Source organism: Cladophialophora carrionii (genome assembly GCF_000365165.1).
Source record: "Cladophialophora carrionii CBS 160.54 unplaced genomic scaffold supercont1.10, whole genome shotgun sequence".
NCBI lineage: Eukaryota > Fungi > Ascomycota > Eurotiomycetes > Chaetothyriales > Herpotrichiellaceae > Cladophialophora > Cladophialophora carrionii.
In genome coordinates, this window is record NW_008481817.1 from 198,227 (window position 1) to 222,690 (window position 24,464).

At 53.2% G+C, this 24,464-nt stretch overlaps 9 protein-coding genes across 9 annotated transcripts; 4 read left to right on the plus strand and 5 right to left on the minus strand.

Moving 5' to 3' along the window:
* Positions 1-768: 768 nt before the first annotated feature.
* On the minus strand, positions 769-1,992 carry G647_09548 (18S rRNA biogenesis protein RCL1; the record flags this gene model as incomplete). Its single annotated transcript, XM_008725542.1, has 1 exon — positions 769-1,992. One exon carries the CDS (start codon positions 1,990-1,992, stop codon positions 769-771), a length of 1,224 nt encoding a protein of 407 aa, XP_008723764.1.
* A 1,447-nt stretch (positions 1,993-3,439) lies between these two features.
* Positions 3,440-4,107, plus strand: G647_09549 (3-hydroxyanthranilate 3,4-dioxygenase; the record flags this gene model as incomplete). Its single annotated transcript, XM_008725543.1, has 2 exons — positions 3,440-3,534; positions 3,561-4,107. 2 exons carry the CDS (start codon positions 3,440-3,442, stop codon positions 4,105-4,107), a joined length of 642 nt encoding a protein of 213 aa, XP_008723765.1.
* A 15-nt stretch (positions 4,108-4,122) lies between these two features.
* Positions 4,123-7,143, minus strand: G647_09550 (uncharacterized protein; the record flags this gene model as incomplete). The annotated part of the gene is made up of 1 exon (XM_008725544.1): positions 4,123-7,143. The coding sequence occupies one exon, from the start codon at positions 7,141-7,143 to the stop codon at positions 4,123-4,125; it is 3,021 nt and encodes a 1,006-aa protein (XP_008723766.1).
* A 635-nt stretch (positions 7,144-7,778) lies between these two features.
* G647_09551 (uncharacterized protein) lies at positions 7,779-9,074 on the plus strand (the record flags this gene model as incomplete). Its single annotated transcript, XM_008725545.1, has 1 exon — positions 7,779-9,074. One exon carries the CDS (start codon positions 7,779-7,781, stop codon positions 9,072-9,074), a length of 1,296 nt encoding a protein of 431 aa, XP_008723767.1.
* A 1,820-nt stretch (positions 9,075-10,894) lies between these two features.
* On the plus strand, positions 10,895-13,177 carry G647_09552 (uncharacterized protein; the record flags this gene model as incomplete). Its single annotated transcript, XM_008725546.1, has 3 exons — positions 10,895-11,201; positions 11,264-11,398; positions 11,451-13,177. The coding sequence occupies 3 exons, from the start codon at positions 10,895-10,897 to the stop codon at positions 13,175-13,177; spliced, it is 2,169 nt and encodes a 722-aa protein (XP_008723768.1).
* A 2,719-nt stretch (positions 13,178-15,896) lies between these two features.
* G647_09553 (uncharacterized protein) lies at positions 15,897-16,796 on the minus strand (the record flags this gene model as incomplete). Its single annotated transcript, XM_008725547.1, has 1 exon — positions 15,897-16,796. The coding sequence occupies one exon, from the start codon at positions 16,794-16,796 to the stop codon at positions 15,897-15,899; it is 900 nt and encodes a 299-aa protein (XP_008723769.1).
* A 772-nt stretch (positions 16,797-17,568) lies between these two features.
* Positions 17,569-18,573, minus strand: G647_09554 (uncharacterized protein; the record flags this gene model as incomplete). The annotated part of the gene is made up of 2 exons (XM_008725548.1): positions 17,569-18,505; positions 18,554-18,573. 2 exons carry the CDS (start codon positions 18,571-18,573, stop codon positions 17,569-17,571), a joined length of 957 nt encoding a protein of 318 aa, XP_008723770.1.
* A 766-nt stretch (positions 18,574-19,339) lies between these two features.
* Positions 19,340-20,344, plus strand: G647_09555 (uncharacterized protein; the record flags this gene model as incomplete). The annotated part of the gene is made up of 1 exon (XM_008725549.1): positions 19,340-20,344. One exon carries the CDS (start codon positions 19,340-19,342, stop codon positions 20,342-20,344), a length of 1,005 nt encoding a protein of 334 aa, XP_008723771.1.
* Positions 20,345-21,135: 791 nt separating this feature from the next.
* Positions 21,136-22,677, minus strand: G647_09556 (uncharacterized protein; the record flags this gene model as incomplete). The annotated part of the gene is made up of 2 exons (XM_008725550.1): positions 21,136-22,271; positions 22,332-22,677. The coding sequence occupies 2 exons, from the start codon at positions 22,675-22,677 to the stop codon at positions 21,136-21,138; spliced, it is 1,482 nt and encodes a 493-aa protein (XP_008723772.1).
* Positions 22,678-24,464: the final 1,787 nt, after the last annotated feature.

The following is a 24,464-nucleotide window of genomic DNA, read 5'->3' on the forward strand; positions in this document are numbered from 1 at the left end:
TGCCCTCTCTCCACCACAGCCTTGTTCACATCCACTACAACCAAGGTGAGAAGACTATATCTATCACCACGCGCATTGCACAATAGGTGTACTTGTAGAGGCACAGCAGAAGGGCACCCATACTGCCTTATCTTGGTCCACCGTTCTTGTTGCTAGAGTGGGATTTGCTCTCACCGGGAAGGCGCCTATCATTTTAGGCACAAAACCTTCTCCGCCCGCATCCGGGCGTTCCGGTGATTTCACTAACTGCTAGTATGTACGGAGTACTTGTTGGGTGGTTAGCGGAATGATCCTCAACTTGCTCGTAGCTGGATATGCGGCATGCTTCGGCTTTCGGACCTATGAAGATTCCGCCTTCACTCAGATAGACGCCATTCCGTCCGAGCTTTACGATCTTGTCGTTCTTGGCCCTTGCTGTCCTTCCCTTCCGAAGTGGCCTTCTGCGCTAAGTCCGATCGATGGGTGCTTGTTGCTGACGATGGATGAGCAACCCGGCCAGCAGGGAAGGAGGGTCTTGAACGCTGCAGTTTGCAAGACCTATTCCTGTTCACGTCCGTCACCATGCGGCTGAAGGGGCATCGGCATTTTACAGGACCGTCGTGCTGTGTATAGCTGAGATCTTTGCTTCACCTGCTGGACCGAGTGACGATCTGTGTCTGGAGAATCCTGTATGCGGCGAACCGCCGTGGCGCGATGTGGTAGCTCTGTAGACTGGCGATATGTCCATTAATTGCTCGAAAGCCGTAATGTTGATTTCGGAATGGCTCCTCAACCGATCTTCCGGCCAACGTTACCAACTCCTCTGCCCACGATGCTGACAAGGAACTGGCCCTCGCCTTTCTCGTTGTTGATATCTCTTACACCCCATCCCGCGGCTCCAAAGGAGCTCAGATCCCTTGCCAGCTGGATCGTGCGCTCATTGGCAAGGACGTCCTTTCCGAGTTGTACTCTTCCGACATCCTCAGAACCCATAGACATCAATGTGACAACTGTTTCGACAGCTTCGGGACTCACACATCCACCTATTTCGATGCTCTCGAGTAATTGGAATGCGCACATTCGGCCGACATCCTCAGGCGGTTTGCCTCCTTCTGGAGGGCTTGCTGAATCTGCCGAATAGAGGCAGCCGGTCGAAGTCTCGGCGACCAGCGAAAGCCCAAACCCAAGGCCGACCTTCTTCTTTGCATTCGGATTGTCTTTTGTTGGCGCAGGCACCAAACTCGCGCTCGAGACGTCGGAGAAGACGTAAATGTCGCCTGCAAATTTATTCAATATGCCCCTCGCAGCCTCAATCATTCTGGCGTTATTCTGTCCGCTCACGCCGGTCGAGTACGCCACACCACGAATCTTCTTGACCCGTCCAGGAGTCATCAGGTGAAGCGTCTTGGGGAGTCGCAGCTGGTGACCGAACACCAACTGCACCTCTCCCGCTCCGCCCATGCCCCTCGCTCCGGGATTCGATCTCTTCAATATTCGCAACTCGATATCCCTCTCGACGCCGAACTTCGTGTACAGAGGTAAGACAGCGGTGCGTACGCTATCCACGGACATGTCTCCCCATGTCTCCGGCGTAGAACTCGTGATCACACCCGGACCCGTGAAGATGATGTTGAACTTTGCTTTACTGAACGGAGCGAGTAGACACATGGGTATCAGGAAGTAGGAAAGCCCTCTGCTATTCGTGGCAGGGATTTCATGTCTCAGCACGCCCGAGACGGCCTCAGCGCCACTTCCCGGGGCAGAACCCGTAATCAGTCCCGGTTTGTAGAGCAGGACGGTTCCTGTGTAGGAGATCTCAATGTGTGAGCCATTCGTAACAGCTTCGAGGAGGCGAAGGAATGAGATTTCATGAGGCGCGAGACCTGGATTTGTGGGTGAGTCCGGCCGGATTTGATCGATCCGAACAGCACGGCCGAGGAGGGTTGCGAGAATCAGTCGGGAGGTGAGTTGCTTGTGCGAGGAGAAGCGGAGAGGAGGTTGAGAAGTGGACATTGCGATAGCAGGAGCGTCAGCTGTTCTTCATGATCATGATTGCTTCGGACGAGAGATTTCTTCTCCGTCGCAACCGCAGTTTCGAGCGAAATCAACTTTTTTCCCCGCGTTCGCAGTCGCTTCTCCAAATCGGCGAAATGGCGGCCAAAAATAAGGCTGTACAATAGTCGTGACGGGCGAAGTATCTCTTCTTCTTCAGTAATAGCAATATTGTGCACCTCTATCAATCAATCGAGGAGGACTAACATTCGAGCTCACAGCATGGGTGGACTTGGGTGCTCTGCAATCCGACTCCTTACTGTCGGCAAAATATAAACCTACTACTGTAATCACGGACTGATCATATGGGCTCAATCCCGAGCTCACCAAGCTGGCGAGCCCTGGCAAGGCATGCGCAGGAAATCACTGTTGTACAGCTGTCCTTCAACGCCTGGACGGTATTAGATACCTCAAGTTCTCACTGACCAGAGATGTGGTAGTGACTTCTGCATCCTGTGCAGCCTACTCGTAGACAGAGCTTGGAGTCCATTAAGTCGGTATTTGGCATGGATGTTCAGCCTGATGCCTGTCCACATGGATGAGGGTCGTCGTCCTCTGTTTGGGAGGCTATCCACTGCATTTCTAATCATTCCTGTCAAGATATTATAAAAGATTGGGGAGTGAAAGGCCTGCTGCTCGCCGTTCTCAGAGCCGACAGTCGGTTGTTGCCCCCAAAGCGAAGACGATAATCGACCCGAAGTCTACCAGTGAGCCCATCCTTGCTCCGACAACAGTCGTACTCGAATGTCAGCAGATGAAGCTGAAGGAGCACCACTACCTGAGGGCTAGAAGGAGGCTTACGACCGTGTGACAGAGTAGCGATGCTTCTTGCGGTAGTGCTGGTGGGAAGAATCGGCTCTGATATTGACGATGAAGGAAAGCGAGGACCTATCGTTCACCTATATCAAGTAATGGATATTGAGTCACTATTTGCGAATGTATCCCACTAGCATATCTTGGTCGTAGTCAGCAAGCCTTACACTGATGAATACAGTAGACAGAGGTCAGGCGACTTGCAACGCAAATGTCAATCTAATGTAAGAGTCGAGAGAGGCACTAAAGAGTCCAAATACATAATGTACTCGGCACTATGCAGTGCCACGATGCGTGCCCCGCATCTCAAGATTTCTCCACCCCGGAACATTCACTTGCAGACGGTTTCTGCGCCCAGGGATGATGCATGGTCAATGACTGATTGACTGATTGACTAAGTGACGTTGATCACGGGCCGCGACTTCGCGTCGACGATTTCCAAGCCCCAGAACGTAGCCGAACGCAGTCAATGAACCGCTCCAGGATATCCAGCAGGTCTCTACGTCGGTATATAAGTGCAGAACCTCCTAGAGTGCCGAGCAGACTTCCACTTGCCCCGCGACCAGCGATCAGACAGTTGAGAAAGCAGTCTACCATGGCTTTGAATCTACCAAAATGGTATGTCGAGTTGCACAGCGAGATGCCGGGGCCTCCGTTCCATGAGCCCATGAGCTCGACAAAGCCCAGGATGTACGTTGCCTGACAGGTCGTTTTAGGTTGAAGGACAATTCCCACCTCCTCAAGCCTCCCATCAACAATTACTGCGTGTATGCGCCCTCGGCCTCGACAGGCGGCCTCACCGTCATGGTTGTTGGCGGGCCAAACGCCCGTACTGACTATCATATCAACACCACGCCCGAGTTCTTCTACCAGCATAAAGGCTCCATGCTGCTGAAGACCATGGACACGTCAACAACACCGCATACACCCGTCGACGTCCCCATTCACGAGAACTCCATGTTCCTGCTCCCTCCAAACACGCCGCACAACCCCGTCCGGTTTGCAGATACAGTGGGCGTCGTGCTGGAACAGCCCCGCCCAGAAGACTCTGTCGACACACTGCGGTGGTACTGCAAGACTTGTAACAACATCGTCCATGAGGCAAGCTTCCATCTGACAGACCTGGGTACGCAGATCAAGGAAGGTGTGTTGGCCTTTGAGAATAATACGGACGCCCGGACGTGCAAGAACTGTGGTACAGTCGCGACTTCAAAGCCAGCTCCCGGTGAAATCCAACAACCTCCGAGGTTCCCGGAGGACTGATTGGGGGAAAAACTGTCACCCGGCTGCAGCCATTGTTGAGGAGATCCCTTGGTCGTCTTCTGTCTCGATTGGCGGTACGTGTATACTATGCTTTTCAACAATGATTTGGTCGAGCACGGTTTCTGCGACTTTGAGCGCTGTTGGAGGCATCCCGGCCAATTTCGCGACTTTGAGTGCATGGGACTGTCTATTGATACCCCTCTTCAGGCGGTGCATGAAGGTGAAGGATCCGCTGTCCTCCTCAAGCACGTCGGTGCAGTAACATGCCAGCTTCGGCCAGTCTCGAGTCATATCTGCCAAGGCATGGAAATGGGTCGCAAACAGTGTCCGACATTTGTTGGTATAGTAAAGGTGATGTAGGCTTGCATAGCCGACTGCCGTACCGTCTTCCGGAGTGGTCCCTCGTCCGACCTCGTCCATGATCACAAATGACTTGGACGTAGCATGCTTCAAGATAGCTGCTGTTTCAAGCATTTCCACCATGAAAGTAGACTGGTCTCGGAACAAATCGTCTGCGGCCCCAATGCGACTGAAGATCTGGTCAACGAGCCCAATCTCCGCGTGCACAGCGGGCACATATGACCCAGCTTGGGCGAGAATTATGAGCAAGGCATTTTGTCGTAGAAAAGTGCTTTTCCCGCCCATGTTTGGACCAGTCACCAGCCATACTCTTTCATTGTGGTCTAGCACAAGGTTGTTGCTGACAAAAGATCTCCCCTGCTCCTCAAGGCCCAGCTTGACTGTTGGGTGTCGTCCACCAATAATCTTGAGCTCTGTGCCAGAACTGAGGATAGGTCGAACCCATTCCTGCTCTCTAGCCAAGGTAGCGAAGCCGCTTGCCACGTCCAACTCGTCCATGACGGCAGCGTTGTGCCGCAACTTCACAAGATTTTTAATAACGAGCTGCCTTAAGCTAGTAAAGATTCGTTTCTCCTCGTCTCGGATGTTGGTGATTGCTTGGTCGATCTGACGACCAAGTCGCGTCCAGTCTGTCAGGTAAAAGGATCGAGTGCTCTTTGACGAAGAGACCATCCTGGCATGCAGTGCTTCTAGCGCCTCTCGATCGAAGCCAGTGGCGCTGCGAATGTGACAGATGTGACCCAGGCCGGGCGTGGATTTGAGAATAAGAGTCGGCGCACGTAGCTGCTTGCGAAGCCCGTCTGCGAGGTTAGCCTTTTCGACGTGGAGGGCGTCAAGGTCTTCGTGCAGACGCAGCAGTGTTTCGGTGGCACCACGACGCATGATCCATGGCTCTTCAAGCTCGATTTCTTCCCTTTTCGCGTCGTCAGATCTGCTCCTTGTGCGAACCGCCTTAGGAAGCGAGTCTACTTCATGTGGAGCAGTCTGTAAGACCACCTCATGCGCCAGAGCTGCGACATCTGCTGCTTCATCCTCTTCCAGCCGATGTTTCTGCATCAAGCCTTCTTCGTCGATTGCTGAGGCTATTTTGTTCTGCAGCTCTACTGGGTCCTCCAAATCCAAGCGCTGTAGAAGTCTGTCAAGGCAATGGGAAACAGGCGCCTCTTGCCTAGGCTCCATCATCGCACTCCTGGCACTAACAGCTGGTCGCAGAAGCTCATTCGTTGCAACGGTTTCGGATATGGCACTGGCTAACGACAGCATGTCGTCAGCATCGCCTTTGTTGAGGGCAAATTTCTGCACGATGCGCTGCACATCGAACATGCGCCGTAGACGGAAGATCAGAGACTCAGTGAGTTCTTGGTTCTCGACGAAGGTGGTGACGAGCTCAAGCCGATCATCAATCTCTGTTAAAGAGGCAGAAGGAGATGTTAGACGATCGCGCAGAAGGCGAGCGCCACTTTTAGTTGACGTTCTCTTGACAGCGTGGAAAAGACTGCCCTTCCCGAAGCCTTCTCGAGAGGTCTCGAGGATCTCCAGCCCTCTCAGGCTGTTCCGGTCAATGTTCAACATTGCATGGAGCTCCCTCTGACGTGGTGGTTGCAAACGAACCTGAAGACCTTGCAGTCGATTGCGCACATAATCAAGCAGTTGATGGCCTGCAACCTTCTCACCAATGGTAAAAGAGTCGTCAGCATTGTCGGAGACTGGAGACTCTAGCATTTGGCTCCACTCGCTCATGGACACAAAATCACTGCCTGTTTGATGTAACGTGAGCAGACGATGGTCATGGCCCACGATGTTCTGCACCTCTTCACGAATGTCCTCGGACACATCGGCCGGGAGGATAATTTCGCGAGGAGCAATGCGTGCTAACGCCGAGGACAAAGAGCTTCGAAGGGTTGTTTGTGTGTAGAAATCACCCGTCGATAGATCCAGCCATGCGAGCCCAATCTTCCCTTCCGGCTCTGTTTCCGGCGCATTACCCTCACCGGCCGCATTCAAGGTAGACACAAAGGTCTCGGGATGGACAGACAGCAGAAAGTTGTATTCGTAAGGATCCAGGAACTTCTCGTCAATGAGCGTGCCTGGCGTGATCACCCGTGTTACCCGTCGATCGTGCTTTAAACCGCCCGATTTGACCTTCCCGGAAGTTTGAACCAGGAACTCTTCACAGATGGCAACGTATTTGTTCAGGTCTTTTACCAGCATTTTCAGAAATCTGTCCAGTTGAAAGAAGGGAAAGCCTGCCATTGCCACAGGACCCAGCTTCGTTTGCTTGTAGCCAACCTTGAGATTGAGAAGCGGCCCACACTCTTCTGCCTGCTCGAAATACAGTTCGTAAAAGTTACCAACTCTTGTGAGGAGCACGCAGCTGTCAAACTTCGCCATATTGGACTTTGCTCCTTGGAGCACAGTCGGGTATTGAGGTTCATCGTCGGGAGGTAGTTCGGGAAGAGATTCAGCCTGGATTTCGCCCTGTTGTAGCTCTTTCACCTTCTTCCTCGTCACCGTCTTTACGCCTCTGAGCTGGCCGTGGGTGGTAATGGAGCGGGTTGAGGCTGGTGATATCGTTTGAGCAGGAGGTCTTCGAGACAGAGGCAGGGGCCGCGGGGAGATAATGCTTTCTAGCCATCGGAGGTCTCGGCCATTGAGTGATCTCGTGAATGGCCGCATCACCCTGCTTTTGGTGGAGGTGAAAGCCGCGTCGAGACGAAAGATTGACGCGATCGGGAAACGCGTCGAATGCTCGCACGAGACGCTGTTGGCGAAGCGGAAAGCTCCGTCCTTCGATCTTCAAGCAAATGTCAACCTCTTACTGTAGTGCCCTTCTTCCGCCATAAACCCAGGTGATCATTGGGAGAAACTGAAGCCAGACTGGTGCTTGTTGTCGGTAGGTAGTCAACACTGCCTTTCATGGCGATTCTTGAGATGTGAGCTGCTTTTGAAACAATGAGCTCAAGTTGGAGCAAGTATCACAAGGTAGATATGATTGAGGCTATTGTGGGAGATCAAAGAGATCTGAAACTATCAGCTAGGAAGATCAAGAGATGTCCTTGTTGAAGGCTGACAAGCTCTAGCAATCGATCGAACGCAATACAATGTCCTCTGAGAGACCGGCAGAGGCTCTGTCGCCGTCACGCCAGCCTCGCTCCGACCCTCACTGCCTCACTTCTATAAAGGCAGTGAACCTTGGCGAACTGAACGAGCGTTGACTCTTGATATGGCTACTTTTCCTCCTGGACAATCGCTGCTCCTCTTCGTTCTGTCAGCGCTGCAGTCAACGCTCAATTTGCAGATACTTTCCAAGCATGGATGGTGTCTGCATCGGGTGTAGATTCCTGTGGCCGGACGTTCCAGGCCGCTTCTGTGCTGGATGCGGTCAAAAGCTGTTCATGCGTCCGGTTAGAAATGCAGCTCCTCCAGAGGCCAGCAGTGCCCCGGGCCAGGCGGCGGCTTCCAGCGAACCTCAGATGAGTGTCCAACTCAATCCTTTCCGCCTGGCAGCGAACAACACCCATCACCAGGACAATAACAGCGAGGTGAGCTCTGCAGGCATGGCGGTAGAGCACCAGACGAACCTCCTATCCATGTCGCGGCCACCAACTGCGCACGGCAGACTACAGCGGGACAAGACCACATCTGTCGGTCTGAGACCGCTGTCTCCTATGGAAGGAGTTGAAGTTGCTCACAACCCAGGGGAAAGAGCCTTACAGCCACGGAACCATCCGGGTCCACCAGTTGCACCGAGTCTGCCGGTCGCCGAGATCACCGCGAATTCAAACGGCAGCTCTATGCCGGCCGGTAGAGAAAGAGCAGATGCCAGCGACGAGGTGCGTGGGACCCTCCCCACCGAGAACCCAAGGAGGTTTGCCCGAGCTCGTCCAGCTTTGGCAGAACACGTGGTGATCGATCTCGAAGAGAGTGGACCCCTTGCATCAGGCTTATCCTCCTCCCAAACCAGAGATGCAAGATCTAGGTCGCCGCCGAAGGCCCGTGATCTAGATGACGGAGCTGACCACGGCCGGTACAGAGAACGAGATCTACGTTGTCAGAGCTCTTCACGTCCTTTACCTCCCCAGCAACCGGCTCTCTACCGAGATTCTCTGCAATGGAGAGTTTTCCTGGAAAAGTTTCATGCAAGCTCTCCGACCGACCGCCTTCCTACACTGGCAAGCTTCTGGGACGAATTCTATGAGAAAGAGAGCATGGGATATACCTGGCCTCCGACGACGATGGTACACATCAAAGACCTTGCGCATCGGTTGATCACGCACTTCAACACCTTCAATTCCGTTGTGAGAAAGCGAGATGAGTTTCTCTCAGAGGTGGCCCGCTACCTAGTCACTGCGGTCACCCAGCCGTGCTATAGGGCATGGCAGTTACGAAGAGTGGAATGCAACAACACAACTCACCGGTATTTGATGGACTTGCTGGTGTTCTCTCACGACTTACAGTGGTTCCTAATACGAAAGCCGTTGCCGGGGGCTGGAGCCAAAGCGCCCTCGAATGCTGAATTTGCTCGCTATCTCTTTTCCATCCGGCACCAGCGGGCGACAGTGCAGGTCGACCAGCAGGAATTTCCAAAAGTGCTTGGTTTTAATTAACCAATACCGTGACAAATACAGGAACCAGAGAGAGAGAGAGAGCAGTGGAAAAGCTACACGAGGACATGGAGTGAGTTCACCTACCTAGTCATGACCAGTGGTCCCAGGACCCTGGATCGTCGACTGCCCCCGACTATTCCAAATTTACGTCTCAAACTAACAAGAATGCAGTACTCACGCAGGAAAAGATCGCACCTCCAAGAAGATCCAAGAGTATTTCCAATGCCTACAGAATCTAATGCCACGTCCCGGAAGAAAGCTTTTCCTGAGGTCTATCTCACCCGACGACTTTCCGGTGCCAGATGTTGCTCTGATTGCAAAACGTTGGCATGAACACAACGACTGAATGGTATGGAAAGATGTCTCGCGAAAAAGACAGAATCCTCTGCTGGTTGAAGAGTGCCTTTGGAAATAGGGCAAGCATTTATCGGCAACTGATCCCACCGTGGACTACTGCTCTAAGCCTAGCGATCTCCACTGCTGTAGGTGGCAGACCCTGGTAGGAGAAGCGTCTTTGGCTGAAAGTCGAGTATGTCATGGGGATACTGAAATCGAACCGGGAAAGGTTTGACTGAGTGATGTGGATCTAACTTGGTTCACACCGGATCGATTGAATGTCAGATGGACAGACTCCTGCGTACGATGCTGGCGGAGAACAGGACATAGATTGGCATGGGGCGTTGTGACCAACGTGTGTACCTCATGGAGTGTTCAACAGAATACTGAAAGCTCAGAATCGAAATGCATGGACAGAGCAGCATCAGTAAATGGCGTGGACCTGCAACGGGCTTTTACTGTATGTAAGCTTGACGAAACCACGACAAGCTAGAGCCACTATCTGAGGAGTTTGACTTTCCGTGAATGGCAGGTGCAGCTGTATATACACTTTTCGCAGTGTCTTCTCTACTTACACAGAATGCAGTCTGAGCGTGTCTGAGGTACCTAGGTACCGTGGGAACCTGGGAACCTGGGTACCTGGGTAAGGTATTGTGGGTATGTACCTATGGCGCGCCGTAGCAACGCCATTACAACCTCTCGGATAACCTTCCCAGTCACCGTGGTCCAAGTAGATTTGTCGGTGCGTGGTCGATTTTTGCTTGCAAACTGACAGCATACTATCTATTCTACCGTGAGACCATCGGTTCAACAGCGACCCAGGGAAATAAAATGTGCGACATTCGTTCTTGTTGACGTTTTCCCATACATTATTGTGTCGCCGTCACGGAGAGACGGGCCGAGAAAGCTCAGACCCTGTGTGCTGGACACTGGCTGAAATCATACCGACAAAACAATATTTCCAAGATTGAAAGATTGTAACGAGACTCGAAACATGAGACTCTCATTTCCTATGCGAGGCAGACTTCCCCGTGTTCTGTGAGGAAAATAAGGATTTCAACAGAGGTTGACAATATCTTCAAACCACCAGTGTTTCCATTGAGAAGGATTAGAAAGAAGCGAAGATTGAATATCTCTTCAGGTACCGAGTATCACTAGCAATTACCTACAGCGCCAATGATTCGAGTCCCTATATACCATATGCCACCCTCATTCTATGCACAGAGCCATGCCTGCCAAGCACCCATGCCGTGCAGGAACCTCGTATCCGTGCTCGGCTGCCTTTTTAGGACATGCCATCATGCCTTCAGCTTTCAGCCGCTCGACCTCAGCTGTGCCCAACTTGTTGGTATCATCTGAAGATCTCGAGAGTCTACAGAATTCTGTGGTCAGTTACTGTGCAACCCCTGGCAGGGGACAGCTCAACCGTCTGTGCTGTTCCTAACAGAGTCCCCAACAAGCAAGTCCAGCAGCCAGACGCAGACATGAAGAAGTTGGTCAACCGATTCAAGAAGAGGGAGCCACGGAAACCTGATACCGAGCGCGGCGCTGATGGAAAGATACTCCAAGACCCTGCTCTACGAGAGCCTCACGAATGTGGTGCCCCCAACAAAGCAGTCGAAGCCGCCGAGCCTGGTGCTATTGGGACTTACTCAGGCTTTGATGACTGGCTCTCGAGCTTCACCCCTACAGCTCCAACAGCCGCAGAACTCCCTGACGAAAAGGTGCATGATACTTCTAAATATCAACCTGCCCGGCAGCCTGAGGTGACGATAGAGTATACCTCTCAAGGTGGGTACAAGTGTGGCGTTCCCAGAAATCCGTGGTCCTAATGTAACCTACGATTGCCGCAGTTCACCTAGATGACTTGATCACGATTATCTTAGATGGAGTCCGCAAGCCCAATTATCCTGGAGAATTCGTCGCAAGGCTGTTGATCCCGATTTACTTCACACTCCAGCAGCTCAATGACCTGCTGCTGGACAACGGTAAGCCCGCCATGATGTATAGCTTTCGGCTAGCGTCCTAAATCAAATCTAGGATTCGCCCCAGTTCTCGCAGCACAGCGCCAAGGTTGCGATGGCTTCAGCGGCCAGGGGCTTCATGGACATTGGACTGCGATGGTAGTCAACGGACCGTCTTGTTACTCCAGGAAATATGGGCTTCGCATCAATGCGGCTGAGGCATTCTCTACCTACCTGACTGGCTTAGAGAAAGTACGCGTGGAATGTAGGGACTCGTGTCTTCTGATCAACGACGCCGAGATGGTGATCTCCTTTCAGCGAACGCTTCGTCTGCCGGATGACGATCAGGTGTACGACCTACCGGAAGGATTCGGCAAACTACCTCTCTTCAACATCTCGAGCTTCTCAAAGAAGCTGAACGACGCGAAAGACCCCAACGTGAAGACTATCTCCAAAAAGGGCGGCGTTTTCCTACCTCTGTATCAGCGAGAGGCTACTTGGATCAAGTTTGACACACGCAGTTCACCGAAACCTTTCGCCGTACGTGTCTTTGTGGGCGGCATTAACGCAATCTCGGGTCGTTCCTGGGATGCACCTAGAGGTAAAGGCGACCAAGACTATATCACCGTGCCGCCCCAGGAATGTCTCGATGGAATTGCCATAGATCACCAAACGGTTCGACAATTCGTCGCCATGCCACTCGGCAGCGGCTACTCGATCGAACAACAAATGACTGGTAAAGAGGACATGGGGGGCTTTCAAATGGAAATTACTCCATCCGGTTCACAGCTTCGACTCTCGCGAGTTGAATGGTCTTCAACTGAGCTGAAGGCTGCGTCATCTCCTGCAAGCGAGGCAATGATGCCAGGCGATCTGGTGAGGGTCTCTGAGCCCTCAACTAGCCATCACATGATGCGGTCCTCAGAAGATACAGGCCGCTATTCCCCCTTTTTGAGAATTTACTACTTTCAAGGTCTGGCCGCCTCGGGAGATGGACACAACCAGTGGCGATCCGGCTGCCAGCTTCAGATGACAGCTCTCTATGCCCTGAATTTATGCATCAGATTCTATGATCTGGACCGACTACCATCCAGGCACTTCATAACACAGGTGCACATCGAAGCCAAACCGTGGGAAACTCTGTTGTCTGTTCTTTGCCAGATCGATAATCACGGACTAGAAGACTATCACAGAGATTCCTACTTATACCAAAACCGCCTCGTCGACGACGTGCAAGTCAACAAACTTGGGATCAAGGACGGCGAGGTGCTTGACATCTTCCGCCGCGCGAAAGACGTGCAACTTTCAAAGTCATGGTCCTTTGCTCAGGCGCCGACGAAGAGTTTGTCAAGAGAAGGCAAAGGGACGCCCACGCCCCACCCGGGCGTTACGTTAGGCACAGGAAGGTCCGGCTGGGACATGGTCATTGCGCCAGGAGCTCGCTTGCGCCAAAAGATCTACAGAGATCCATGGCCACCAGGTATCTGGAGACGAGAACAGAGCGTCCTCGTGCCGATTCAGATACTCAATTCCGTCGCCTTCGAGAGCTTGACGGGTATGCTTCCGCCACCCACACCAATCACTGCTGAAGCGTACGTCAAAGCAGGCATTCCGTTCTACACCACTGGCGACGATGATGTGGAAGCGGTGGTCGTGGATGCCAAGGGGATGTTCGAAACGATCAAGTCTGTCGGGCAGCTGGACGCCGAAGGTGAACAAATCAACCCTGGGGCAACCTTCTCAGGCAAATCTCACAAAATCGCCTGTATGGCCTGCAAGATCAATCTGTGTGATTGCGTGTAAGTCCATCCATCCCATAAACCTTCATTCATCCTCGCCCCTGTCCTGCCCCGTCCTGCCATTCACTGTTCCGCAAGAGATGTTTCACTAACGTTGTCATACATTCGCAGTCTCCGCCCCTGTAATCATATGTTCTGTGCCTCCTGCGTCCAGCGGACCATGACATCCCTGCACTCCGGTATCAGCAACTGCAGACTCTGTGGTCGCCAAGTTGAGCGAGTCATCGGCTTCTCAGCGCCCATGGCTCTCCCGGGCCACGAAACCATCGACCTGACCAGAACAACGGTACATGTCCTTGGCCCAATGACTGGAGATGCCGCTTTCACGCCAAAGGCCTGGTATGAAGTGACCGATGCGATTGAATTGCCTTAGCAGTGTCGCGAACAATCATGCAACTGGCGTTTCGAGCGGGTGCATCACGTCTATACCGCGCGCAACATACTGCCACATGTGGAGGAATGGACATTCATTCGTTGCGAAGCTACGATCACGCATCGGGAGCGGAAATGGATCTAGGATACTCGAGTAAGGTATTCTGAATATCCAACATTCGCCCCAGCATTCACAAGTGGATGTAATGACATGGGTCAGAATGTTGGTCCTCATATCAAACAAGCTCTCACAACTGCGAGGATTGCAGCCTTGGGATTTCCAATATTTTGAAAACGCCTTCCCTACCACCAGATCCGCGCGATGTTGTGGCCACGTCAAGGGAAGCACTGCTTGCCACGGTCACACTTAACCGCTTACTGTGAAATGATCCATCACTCTCCCTTCTGTGACACGAGAACAATCCCACGATTTACGACTGATGAGGGACATCTTGTATCTGCGATTAATATAGGAATGAAGTCCTTACCATATCGAAGAACACATATCAAACTGAACCCCTTTCTTGTGTTTTTATTGCCTTCCTATCTCCCTAACGACGATCGAAGAGCCCGCTTCGCCATGACCGACTTACCGTGCCCGTGCATGGGTTCGCTCTTACAGTACTGGATCACACTCCACGGGTCGTGGGCCAGCTGCAACTTACTGCAATGATATCCCAGGTCAAGGCCTAGATCCCGAGGGGTCTAGTTAGGTCTAGAGAGCCAAACACCAGCAGCTCAACGTCCCCTGGCATACGCTCGAGGAGGCTGACGAGGCCGTCGGTCCCAAGACGCCATGTTTTCCCAGACTTGTGACGCACCATCCATGTCGTCGTCGTGGTGGCGGTGGCGGCGGCGGTGCGCGCGATGGTGGGACTCGCTCGGCCACTGGCTCGCGTAGTGAGCTTCGTAGTCGTCGTCGCCACCGCCGCCGCCGCCGCATCCACCGCGACAAAGACAGAGCAGGAGGGCGAGAACGACGACGACGCCGGCGATGATGCCGATGGTGACACCTGTACTGATGGCCATGATTGATGCTTCGTTCTTTTCTTTTGGTCTCAGGACCCCTAAGCGCTGTACTTACTGTAATCAATCAGTTCTGGATGTTTGCGAAATGGACGAGTCTGTGCCGGTATTTAGACGTTGAAGAAGGACTATAAATATGTAGACGGGAAAGCAGCTGCCCGCGTGGTGGGCAGAAGGATTCTAGGGACGAGCGAGCCTTTTGTAGTCACCTCTTTGTCGCTTCGTGAGAGAGCTGCTTCGCTGGCTGGAAGGGGTACGAGTGAACCTGAGCAAGGGGGATATGTTGGACTGCATGTCGGAAGGGGAGAAAGAGGCAACTGTCGAGAACAATGGCGCAATGTTCCAACAAAGGCGAGGCGGGTGGGAGAGGGACAAAGACTCGACATTGGACGACGGAGCAAAGGACAAAGGAAATGTCAATGGACGACAGTGCCAACTGTGCGCGCTGAACGCGAACAAAGTATGTCCATGCTGCCTTGAGAGCAAGACATCGAGCAGATCAAGTAGAATGACTAGCTTCCCTCCAAGCGATGAAAACAATGAAGTGAACGGGCTCGTCAGTTTCATTGTGGGCAGAAGTCGAAATCAACCCAACCATATTCGAGATAGAGCAGTCTGATCCAAGTGTCGCGGCAGCTGTTCACGACCTGATCTTTGTCCGTGGACGGGGATATCAGACACCGTACAGAGCTCCAAGTAGGACGAAAAGTCAAGCCAAGATGGTTCCAAGACTGTCTACGTTAATTATCTACTAGATTTGTACGAGCACAGCCAACACAGTACACGCACGGGCTATGATGGCATTCCACCTGTCACCCGCCTTACTAGGGGATGTCTTGAATGGAGGTCCATGCGGCTTGACGCCGTCGAGCACACTGACACGGTAATTGGCGGTGCACCTCTCCGTGGATGCATAGAGACTTTTCAAGTCTTTATGGTGGATTTATGCCTGGACGAGGCGTAGAAGCCCGTTTATGATGGATTGTGCCTTGTGGCAAGACTAGATCTAACGGATGTACAGTACGGAGTACTGTAGGATGGAGGCCGATTTTCCATAGTAGCGACCACTTGCGATTCCGAATGTCTGGTGAGCGAAGGACTTCAGTGAAGGGTGTCTGTGATGGGGAGGGACGTCGGTGGCAGTAGACACCCTACTATAAAATGAATCTGGGGCACACCTGAACTAGGTGCTGACGGCGCCGACGTCGTTCGAACTGCTGTCTCAGTACCCCTTATAACAGCCGTGAGGATCCCTGAAGTTCAAACACCACCACGGTCCACCGCCATCAGCACCCACCTCTTTATTTAGAAGCGACTCATCGACTTTAGTCGACGTACTTCTCCACGAACTCCCCGCCCCAGCCCTTCAACACCACCTTTAGCAGATCCTCCTTTTCGACTTGCTCTCTCCGGCTTAAGAGCTCTTCCAGATCCCAATTAGCCCAGACAAACCTGCCCTTCAAGAACGCCGCATCCGTCTCCGCCTTGGCAGCAAGCCACACGCACCAATGTGCAGGTAATCGTACGTCGTCCTTTGCAAGATCTCTATGCCCCTTCTTTGCCATTGCAGTAGGGATTTCACCTGGTTGGAGGTTGAATACCGCCAGGGTCTGGAGGTTTTCAGCCTGAAGAAAGTCGAAAATGTGCCATGCAGCAAGTTTCGAAGAGGCATATGCAGAGAACGGGGCCACAATATGGGGAGGTAAATGGGCAGCTCCCGTGGAGATATTGATGATCACGGGTTTGGGGGTGACCGACTCGGTTGGAGTTGCAGTGGAGGATTGCAATTGAGGTTGAGTCTTCAGAAATGCTTTGGCGACTACCAGTGCGCCTTTGACGTTTGTTTCGAAGCATTGCCAGTAATCATCAAGGTCGGATTCAGCGATCAGGGAGTATTTGTCCAGATAGCCGGCGTTCGAAACGAGGACATCAATCCCGCCGAACTTCTGAACCACCTGGGAGAAGACGTCGTCGACGGCTTTCGAGTCTGCAACATCGGCGCAAAAGGCAACACATTCAAAGTTGCGGTTGTTCTGGACCCTGGCCGCTTCTTCGATTTCTGATTTCGCACTGTTGAGCGAGGATTGTGTCCTGCCTGTAATTACCACGGCTCGTGCTTTTGCCTGCGCAAATGCTATAGCGGTTGCTTTCCCAATCCCTGACCCCCCACCGGTGATGAGTACAGTCTTGTTTTCAGCAGAGAGTGAGGGAGTCAGAGGATCCATGATGGTGGCAGGCGAATGATGCCATGTTGGGGTAAAGGAAGGAAACTTAGACATGTCGCATAGGACGGTCGAACCGAGTTGAACCGAGTCTCGGTACCAACGTGGGGAAAGCGGTAAAGCTGTTGCGATTGTTCTGGTTCTTCAGGTGAAGATGCTCAAGTGGCGTTCAAGCTTGGACATCTCCTTATTACGAGGAGGACATCGTTGATTTTATACTTGAATCTTGCCACGCCGAGAGGGCAGCAGAATACTGAGGTCCGATGTAGTCCAAAGACTGTGGGTAGGTGTTGTGACTTCCATCTCCACCAAGGCTCAGCCATACATCGACGGCGCTAGCGCAAGGAGGAATGCAAGGGACAGCACGGAGTATCTGTATGTCAAATCCGTATGATGGGGACGCATTGGCGATCCTGAGAACGCATGCCATTGCCGTCGGCTTACCACAGTGTGGATGGGCGTCATAAGCCAGTAAGCCAGGCTCGGCGAACTTCTGAGTAAGCCAGCTTCCAGCGGACCATTTTCGGACGATTGGCCCGGCTATGGCTCGTGGTATTCTGCAATGGGGGGAGATGAATCTCCTCTGGCTGCTGTAATGGGAGCAAAGGTTATGGCTTTCGATGTTGTATTCGCTCCGACGTCACAACCATCTGTTAAGGGATGACAACTCCTCCATGTCGAGATCGTCGGGTTTCCTGGGCGCAGTTATCGACAATCGGGAAAGGTATATAGCGGTCCCATCTGTGCAGATCCGCGGCGCTAACTTGGCCCTTCATCAATGTCGAGCATTTGCAGGAATGCTGTAGCCCCGTGTCATGAAGTCGCCCTTATTCATCACCTTGTCATCTGACTTCTTTGTGTACAAAGAACTGATATTATCATTCTCACGTCGTCTCTTTTTCCTGGCTTCTTCTTCCTCGAGCACTCGGGCAGTAAGACTGGCGGTTGCTGCATTTTTAATGCCGCTCGACGGTTTCGGAGTGGAAGCACCAGACTGAGGCGTAGCTGACCGGGACATGTTGCCTGCGACTGACTTGGGTTCCTCGTTCGCCTTCTTGTCGTGCATGTCCGGACCATTTGCGACGGATTCAATTTTGCTGTCACCGTTCGCTTTGCGCTTCTTGCTTCCGCTGGCTTTCTTGAGAGAGTGGGTGAGACCGAGAGATCTCAAAGTCTCGATCCGTTCCATCACGGATGCCTTGTCTTTCTCCGTGCTGGGCAGGATAGGGATGACGTCTCGCTCTTCGTATGGTGTCGCACACTGTACACATTTCCCCTCGCTCTTCATCTCCTTGATTGCTTCGTGGGAGAAAGCATGGCCGCAAGGGACGAGATAGACTGCCTGCACGTTCGGCCCCAGTGGTTTTGAGGTAACAGGGCAGATCCATCTCTCCGATCGGGTCTTTTCGTCATATTCGGTCTCAAAAAGCACTTCGACAACATCCTTTAGACTCTTGATTCGTCCTTGGATAAACTTCTCGTACTCCTCTTTATCCACAGAACTTGCTTCGATAGGCAGCAGAAATTGTATGATGGCGTCTTTGTTGTATAGATCGCCCGAGTAATCGGAGACCACAGGCTTAATGAGCGGTTTGAGAGAGACAGGGCATGTAGACCATCGATGAGCCAGGTGCTCTTTTTGCTTCTCTTTCAGTTCTGTCGCGGTAGGATTTCGAGCGGCCTCCTTGACGAGCTCGCGTCGTGTAGGAATGCTGACACACGTCAGCACATGTCACGCATAGCGATGCAGAAGAACTCACCTTCCTCCGTCATTCCCCATGCTGCGAGACTCTTCGGGGTGGTGTATAGGACTGATGCGAAAAGGAAGCAAGTCACGCCCATAGAAGCCTTGTGGTCGGTGTCGGGCTACTTTCTGTCCCGCCACGCACCCAACGATGAAAGGTTCCCCTCACTTTCGCCTCCATTTCACTTTCATTTCACAATTACAGGTTCCTAACAAGCTCTTTACGGAACGCCTGATGAGACTCGGAGCTGGTCGTTTCTATAAGTGACGGGCTTTGATCGAATGCCTTGACTATGTCCGCTCATTTCTAAGCATCCGATCTCTGTTTGGCATTCCCGCTGGCGCAAGTCAGGGCAGATTGCAAACCCAGGCCTCGAAAATGCGGAGAACCTCAGGCACAATCGCAGAGAAATGCACACCAAGCAGAAATCCGGCTCTCGCTCGTGCCATGTGGAGCGGAACCACTCCTCTGACGGGCTTAGCGGAGATGAGGTCGATCAACTCCACGGACAGGCGAAGCGGGTTGACGAATATCTGCAAGGGCTGAAATACCGTTAATGGTGATATGATAATGACGTGACGAAGACAGATTCCAGCTCTGATTGATCAAACGAGACATTATCGGGGTCATTTCTATCGACGGGCTTTTCACCGACAACTGCCGAGTTATCAGTGCCCTCGAAAAATCTATATAAACAATCCCATGCTGCGTGTTCGGTCGAGTCTTGTCAAGTCCATTCGCCCTCAACAGACTCAAATACGTCCGCAATCCAGAAGGCATTATCGTCCCATCTTCGACAACATGAGAGTCCTCTTGACTGGCGGTTCAGGCTTTATCGCCGCTCACTGCGTCGACTACCTCCTCCAGCATGGCCACAGCGTTGTGTTCACTGTGCGCTCAGACGAGAAGGGTCAAAAGATTCTGAAGAACCACCCCGACCAGCCCAAGAGTAAGCTCAGCTATGTGATCGTGGGAGATATCGCCAAGGAAGATGCCTTTGACGAAGCAGTCAAGTCAGATCCTCCCTTTGAAGGAGTTCTACACACCGCATCGCCGTTTCACTTCAACGTGACAGACCCCAAGAAAGACCTGTTAGACCCGGCCATCATTGGCACGACGGGGATTCTTAAAGCCGTCAAGAAATACGCACCCACCGTCAAGCGAATAGTCATCACTTCATCATTCGCCGCCATCCTCAACGCAAGTAAGCATGAGAAGGTCTACTCCGAGAAGAACTGGAACCCAATCACCGAAGAGGAAGCGATCCAGAACCCCGCAAACGCATACCGCGCGTCGAAAACGTTCGCCGAGCGCGCAGCGTGGGAGTTTGTGGAGAAGGAAAAGCCCAACTTCGACATCGCGACCATCAATCCTCCGCTCGTGCTAGGACCTGTCGTCCACTACCTGAACTCCCTCGACAGCATCAACACGTCCAACGAGCGCGTGAGGAACATGATCCAAGGACGAACTAAGGAGTCCGGCTTGCCCCCCACAGGTGTCTTCATCTGGGTGGATGTGCGGGACGTTGCCCTCGCTCATGTCAAGGCCCTCGAGGTCCCCGAAGCAGGCGGGAAGCGCTTCTTCGTCACAGCAGGTCACTACTCGAATGCTGAGATCGCCGAGATTATCAAGAAGGAGTTCCCTGACCTCGCTGACAAGCTCCCGGCCGAGATTAAGAGCGATAAGCCTGCTGACGTCTATGAGGTCGACAACTCGAGAAGTAAGCAGGTGTTGCGATTGAAGTACAAGACTCTGGAAGAGAGTGTCAAGGATACAGTGAAGTCGTTGCTGGAGGTCGGCGCATGAGAGAGCGTGGAGAGATATCGAGTCTACGGATCCATTTTTTCTGCCATTGGCAGCGCGACATAGAGATACAAGGCTCTCAATATAGAGGTTCCAGTGCAATGCAAGATCCCCGTGTATCAACGTTAGCCTCCAGTCCAACTGACTTAGCATCTAAGGAGTCGCACACACTTGTAGCGCTGAATTTGAGGTTTCCAAGGCACGATCCACAACCATGTGGCACTTGACGAGCGAAGTATTGGTTGATGGACCTCATCCGCATGGTGTGGACTATTCGCGACCACGATTCGACGCAGACGGGAATAGTAGCACGACAGGCTCGCAAGATGGGTTTCTTTCGTACCGCGGCAGACAGACCGGATACAAAGCTAACATGCTGAAGGCTAATATGTTCAAGGCTAACATATTCAAGGCTAACATGTCGGTCGTGAGCAAAATTAGAACACACACATACCTTCAGGGGGTCATTCGGAGGCCGAATTGTAAAAGACATACGGCGTACGGAGTATAGGAAGCGAGTCTGCCGTACTGACAGAGGACATGGTCCCGCGCCAGCATACACCTCAGCAGTACGGGGCCGAGGGAGTGTTGCTGAGGAGAGTCAGCGGCTATCGTTTCTCAAGGCGTTGTGCTTTCCAATTTATTCATTGATAATTACAAATTCATCATGTATGCTCTTAAACTACGACCATGTTACCGGGCGTTTTCGCGCGCGTCTGACGCCCTCCTGTCCCCAAGCACATCGCCGTACAGGGTCCCTCCAGAGCTGGCTCATACGGACATTATTGACACTACTACAACGCAATGAAGACGGACTTGAGCTCGGTCCAGTAGTCTGTCGAGTACTTGCTCAACTCGCGGCCGTCGCCGCTCTGCTTGAAGCCACCGAAGGGCATGTCGATGGCCATGGTCGGGCTCGTGCAGTTGACGCCGACGGAGCCGGCCTCGAGGAGCTTGGCGACGCGCAGGGCGCGCGAGATGTCCTTTGTGAAGACGCTGGCGTACAGGCCGTACTCGGTGTCGTTGGCGCGGCGGAGCACGTCCTGCTCGTCGGTGAAGGTGTTGACACACACGACGGGGCCGAAGATCTCCTCCTTCATGACCTTGGAGTCCTCGGGCGCGTTGGCGATGATGGTCGGCTCGATGAAGTAGCCCGTGGTGCCTTCGCGGCCGCCGCCGATGGGCACGTCGAGCTTCTGCTCCTTGGCGTAGTTGAGGTAGCTCATCACCCGGTCGAACTGGATCTTGTCGGCCTGGGGCCCGCGTCGCGTGCCCGCCACCGTGGCGTCGCCCGACGCCCCCATCTGCACCATGGCCGTCTTCATCGCGTCCATGAACTGGTCGGCGATGTTGGCGTGGACGTACACTCTCGACGACGCGATACACGCTTGGCCCGAGTTGGCCAGGATGGAAAATGCGGCCGCGGGGACAGCCTTTGCCAGGTCGGCGTCGTCGAAAATGACGAGCGGGCTCTTGCCGCCGAGCTCCAGCGTGACGTTCTTGAGGTTGGACTCGGCGGCCGCCTTCTTGACGGCGCGGCCGGCAATGACGGAGCCCGTGAAGGACACCTTGCGGATGTCCATGTGTTTGGCGATGGCTTCGCCGCAGGGTCGCCCGAAGCCGCTCACAATGTTCAAGACGCCCTTGGGCAGGCCGATCTCCTGGCAGAGCCGGCCGACCACGAGGCAGGACAGAGGCGATTTCTCCGACGACTTGAGGACGAGCGTGTTGCCACTGGCGAGAGCGGGGCCGACCTTGTTGACCAACATGAGGAGCGGGACGTTCCAAGGGATGATGGCACCGCAGACGCCGAAGGGCTGACGGAAGGTGATGTTGACGAAATCTTTGGTGTTGAGCGACGAGTCGCCCTGAACGTCGAGCGCTCTGCTGGCGAAGTATCGGAGGATCTGGACGGCGACGTGACCGAAGACTGGAAGAGGTCAGGAATACATCCGATTTCTAACCAAATGGTGGCGGCACGGGCACTCACAGTCGCCAATGTATGGCTTGCCCATGCTGATGGCTTCCAGGTATCCGATCTCCTCCAAGTTCTTCTCCATGGCGTCGGCTAATTTCTCAACGTATGCTTGTCTATCAGACGCCGACAGCGCTGACCAGGCAGGGAAAGCAGCTTTGGCGGCCTCAACAGCTTCGTCGACATCCTCAGCCCCGGCCTCATAGACGGATGCGGCGAACTTCTCATTGTTCGGGTTGATAATGTCGAACTTCTTCCCGGACTTTGAAGGGACAAACTCGCCATTGATGAACAGACGGTCTTCAATGTGCTTGGGCTTGTAACCCTCAGTAGGGGCGTCGGTGGTCGCTGAAGGGGCCATGTCTGACGAATGCTAAGTGCGAAGTGGTCTGGATGAAGATGAAGATGCTGGTCGCGGTGCTGGTCGACTGCGTGTTCAGAGAAGTCAGTGACAAGCAAGCACCTGAAGTTCTGGGGACAGCGAGGGATTATATACACCCGGCACTCCCGACCGACTCGAGGGCGGCTTCGAGGAAAGATCGCTCCCTCCCGCAACGGTCACCAGTCATCGTCTACCAAAGCTCCCAACGGGTCTAGCGACATGTCCATCAGCAAGGCCAGAAGCATCCAAGCCTTCGGCTTCAATTCCGCCGGCATCGACCGAAGCTGGCCAAGAGAATCTGACGCAGAATTCGTGTGCGAAGAGTACCTTGTACAGGAGCATATTCCTGAAGCAACGAGCCATCGTGAAATCGACCAAACGAGAGACACGAGCTCTACCGCCGGACCCCATCCTTGGTCCCACTACCCCGCCGGAGGGTAGGGTCCTGGAAAGCCCCAACTGGCAAGCGAATGGCATGTCAGCGAGTTACATGCGTTGGTCCCGATCTGGCTGGGCAAAGTGTCGTTCCAGCCAGGTCCTGTACGACACAGGTAAGCAGTAGCGCAACATGGCGGGCCTAACGAGGCTGTGGAGTCTCGGTTGACACCCGTGCTTATTGTGTGACACGACTACGAGGTAAGCAGGGGTTAACACGGTATTGCGCTACTGGCCACGAGAGGCTTATTCATCCAGTGGCCAGTATTGGTGGTATCGTCCGAGTCACGCCAGGAAGAATTTGATATATGTAGCCAAGGCTTCAGCCGGTGGTGAGGGCTGAAGGCCATGGATCGGCTGGCCGTGGCATCGATTTCGTACACCGCCGCTGTCGGTGACAGATTGAGGGTTACATGAGGACAAGAAGTGGTTCGCGTCCTTCAGCCGGTAGGATGGCCGACACTATATCGGGTAGTAAAGGCGAGGAGATAACGCATCATTTCCTCCGGCGTAAGGAGGGGTCTGCTTCCAGACTAATTCCATAGCTCGACCTTATCCGGTTGTCTGTCCACGTTCGCATTGCCAAGCTGGCGTCTCAACCACACGAGGCACAGTACTCCATCCACAGTATTACTAATTAGCATCTAAGGAACGAGTTAAACGGACCCTGTCGCTCCGGGGGATCGAAGCCGACACAACGCTTACTGTGTAACTCGTATGTGGACAGCGGGCTGCATCGACACTGACTCGTACCCAGGCACAGGACTCCTATCAACACCGCAATTGGATGGGGCGAAGCAAAATGCTCGCCTTCACGTGTACCTCATACCATCTAAAGTCCTCTGGGACTTCTGTGGATGCTCGTACAAGGTACAGTCCTGTCCCTTGAGGCGCCAAATCGTGCCCAACAGGTGATCTCGCATGGAGTCATGGAGGCGAATCATACCGCCTACAATTTGGAAACTGAGGCCAAACAGGCAAAATGCATCCAAATGGTGCTGCCTAAAACATGCTGCGTGTGGGAGGCGCTACGTGTTACTGTACCTGGTCCTTGTGTACAGGGATCAGATCAACGTCGCAGCTGGAGGATGTACACAGCGAAATGCTGGACCACTCACTCCCCGTGCGATGAACTCTCCTACTATGGAGTGGACGGTGTGTGGTATCCAAAAGCTTGGGCTGCAGCCTGTGCTTGTGCACAGTATCTGGTTCGTGTGTAATCCATCAGTCATGCCGGTGGAGAATGGCATAAACCACTTGAATAATACTGTCCACTATGTCCACAAATCCATCCACTTGGGATCCCGCTTTCCCATGGCATTTATTGATTA